The sequence below is a fragment of the Penaeus chinensis genome, chromosome 36 (genome assembly GCF_019202785.1).
Source record: "Penaeus chinensis breed Huanghai No. 1 chromosome 36, ASM1920278v2, whole genome shotgun sequence".
Classification (NCBI taxonomy): Eukaryota; Metazoa; Arthropoda; class Malacostraca; order Decapoda; family Penaeidae; genus Penaeus; species Penaeus chinensis.
In genome coordinates, this window is record NC_061854.1 from 12,665,813 (window position 1) to 12,668,809 (window position 2,997).

General features: G+C 42.0%; 1 protein-coding gene across 1 annotated transcript; it reads right to left on the bottom strand.

The window, feature by feature from the left end:
* Nucleotides 1-898: 898 nt before the first annotated feature.
* LOC125044691 lies at nt 899-2,345 on the bottom strand. Its single transcript, XM_047641516.1, has 2 exons — nt 2,157-2,345; nt 899-1,691 (listed from the first exon to the last, which is right to left on the bottom strand). The coding sequence occupies exons 1-2, from the start codon at nt 2,160-2,162 to the stop codon at nt 1,281-1,283; spliced, it is 417 nt and encodes a 138-aa protein (XP_047497472.1). The 5' UTR covers nt 2,163-2,345; the 3' UTR covers nt 899-1,280.
* Between the last annotated feature and the right edge of the window lie 652 nt (nt 2,346-2,997).

Here is a 2,997-nt window from a genome sequence, read left to right on the forward strand (position 1 = left end):
GTTAATGTTAAACGAAGTCAAGGGTCTGCGGTAAGTGAAAAGTCATATAGAGTAATGGATACCCACTTTGGCACAATGCCTGTGGTACTGTGCAGTACAGTTTGCGTTGGAGTAGTAGGGTAGTGTTTGGGCACGTATTACCCTCTGTGTATAGCTGGGAAGAGGATCGGGTATTTGGCACAAAACTCAAGGGCACCAATAGTATCCCAAGGGATTTGAGAGAGGCAAGCAAAATGTCAAATTCAGTGACTGATTACGCAAGAACTGTGAATTTCTGTTATGTCTTTGTTAAACATATGTGTTTGAATCCATGGGCTCATTCATACGTGTCGACATGAATACGTTTTTTTTTTTCATGCAGATAAACGGATCTTAACAAAATGAGAAAGACAGATAAACTGAGAGAAAGAAAGAAAGAGTGTGTGTGTGTTAGAGAGAAAGAAAGAGATTCAGAGACAGGCAAGAAAACAGGCAAAAAGAAAAGAGAGGGTGAAAGAGAGGGAGGAAGGGAGGGAGAAAGAGAGAGAGAGAGAGAGAGAGAGAGAGAGAGAGAGAGAGAGAGAGAGAGAGAGAGAGAGAGAGAGAGAGAGAGAGAGAGAGAGAGAACGAGAAAGATAGAGAGACCGAGAGAAGGAAAAAAATAGGTATGAGAAAAAGAGAGAAGGAGATTCAGAGACAGACAGACATATAGCAAAAGAGAGAGCGACAGTGACAGAGAGAAGGAGAGAAAGATAGGGAGGAAGAAAGAAAGAATAAGTGAGAGAGAGGGGGGGGAATGGAAAAATAGAGAGAAAGAGAAAGAGAGGAAGAGAGTGTTTGTGTATGTGTGTGTGAGATAGAGAGAGAGAGAGAGAGAGAGAGAAGAGAAGAGAAGAGAAGAGAAGAGAAGAGTAGAGAAGATATTTGATAACATTTATTTAGAGAACAGTGTACATGCCCTGCAAAAAGCCAGGGTAAGATACCAAAACATCAATCCACACTGGCTGTGCTTCAATTTGGGTAGAGGGTTATCAGTCAAACTTAAGATATTCAGCACAGGTGCTGTCACAATTGCCATCAATCACTTGCGATGGAATTGAGTTCTTTATATAAATGTCAAACGCTTTCTTAGAGAGATTTGGCCTGTCATATTATGTGTATCCCGCAATTTCTGCATAACGAGAACTAGTTCTGACTTCCTAAAGGCAACACACATCAACATTTTCAGAGTGAAGGTACTGTGAGAGAGTTGCCTTGCGTTTCTGTAAACTGTTTATGTTCCAGTTGTACATTTCAAGAGATTACTTGGAGACATTGATTACTTGACCATTTCCAAGGCCCACTACAGGGTGACGCTGTTGTTGATCGAGGAGGAACGTGAACATTCTTTCCTGAAGGTGAGATTGCTGAACCATTTGTTGTTGCATCATGATCATCATCTGCTCCACCTGCCGAAGCAGCATTTGTAGCAGATCCTTTATTTCTCCTTTGGACTCTTGCTTGTCCATCTGCAGTGAGTGCTGAGCTGCAACTGGTGCTGCAACGGATGCTGCAGCTGGTGCAGATGGTGCAACATATGGTGGTATGGCTGGTGCTGCAGCTGGTTCTGAAACGGCTGCTGGTGCTTGAGTTGACGGAGCTTTAACTCCTGTTGGTTCTGGCACTGTGGTCGGTGCCATGGCTTCCTTTGCAGGGGCCATCACCGTTGACCTCTGCAGCATCAAAGAGAGAGAGAGAGAGAGAGAGAGAAGAGAGAGAGAGAGAGAGAGAGAGAGAGAGAGAGAGAGAGAGAGAGAGAGAGAGAGAGGATGCGAGAAAGAGAGAGAGAAAAAAAACGAAAGAGGCAGGAGAGGAAATCAGTAACAGGTGGCATTCGCAGACATACAATGAACACTGAAGATAAATAAAAAGATTACTCTGTCGCAGGAAACATCTGCTTGGCTACTCTCTTCCACTTGCATAATAACCACAATCTTTTAGCGAATTGTAGCCAAGAACTCCATTTATGCAAGAAAAGAAAGTAAATGGAAAAATATAAAATTCTTTGAAAACAAACGAACATCGTAAATCCCTGGAGAAAACAACATGCCTGAATCATCAGACATTCATATTAATAAATATCATATTATCTTCATAAATAAATATCATATTATCTTCATAAATAAATATCATATTACCTTCATTATTCTTTCCCCATTTCCCACTTATTTGTTATATATCACCAGGTCCTTAGAACACAAGAAGGTCACCTCGATGAGATCAAGGTCGAATCCTTTCTGAAGAGGATGAGCCAAGGTCTCCTCTTGCGCCTGCAGGTGATTGGGAGAGAATTGGCTTCATATTCGATTGTGTTTGTGCTTCTAATTACTTGCGTGTTGAGTTAGCATAAGCAGTCATGGAGTAGTAGAGTACATACCTGTGTGTATATCACTTGCATACAGGTATATGTGAGTATATATATACACATACAAACATATATTTAAGGACACACACAGAGATACACAAACACACACACATACACACACACGCGCGCGCGCGTGCACATACACGAGTGTTTGAGGCCATCCTTTTGTCCAAAAGGATTAATGATCTATAATCTGTCAGTGATATTTGTGTCGCTAAAACTCGTACAGAAGTGTAACCACCGACCTACTTACCGCTCTAGCAGAGACAGGGACGGAAGGAAGAGAGAGAAGAGAAGAGAGGAGAAGAGGAGAGAGGAAAAGAGAAGAGACGAGAAAAGAGGAGAGAAGAGAAGATAAGACAAGAGAGAGAGAAGAGAGGAAAAGGGAGAAGAGGAAAAGATAAGACAAGACAAGACAGACAGAGAGAAAGAGAGAGAGAGAGAGAGAGAGAGAGAGAGAGAGAGAGAGAGAGAGAGAGAGAGAGAGAGAGAGAGAGAGAGAGAGAGAGAGAGAGAGCGAAGGTCGATAAATCCATTCGCGGTATTAGAGTTGTGGATTATGACACTATCAAGCATTTGTATTCTTGTCGACCTCTGGAAATATATCATGACAA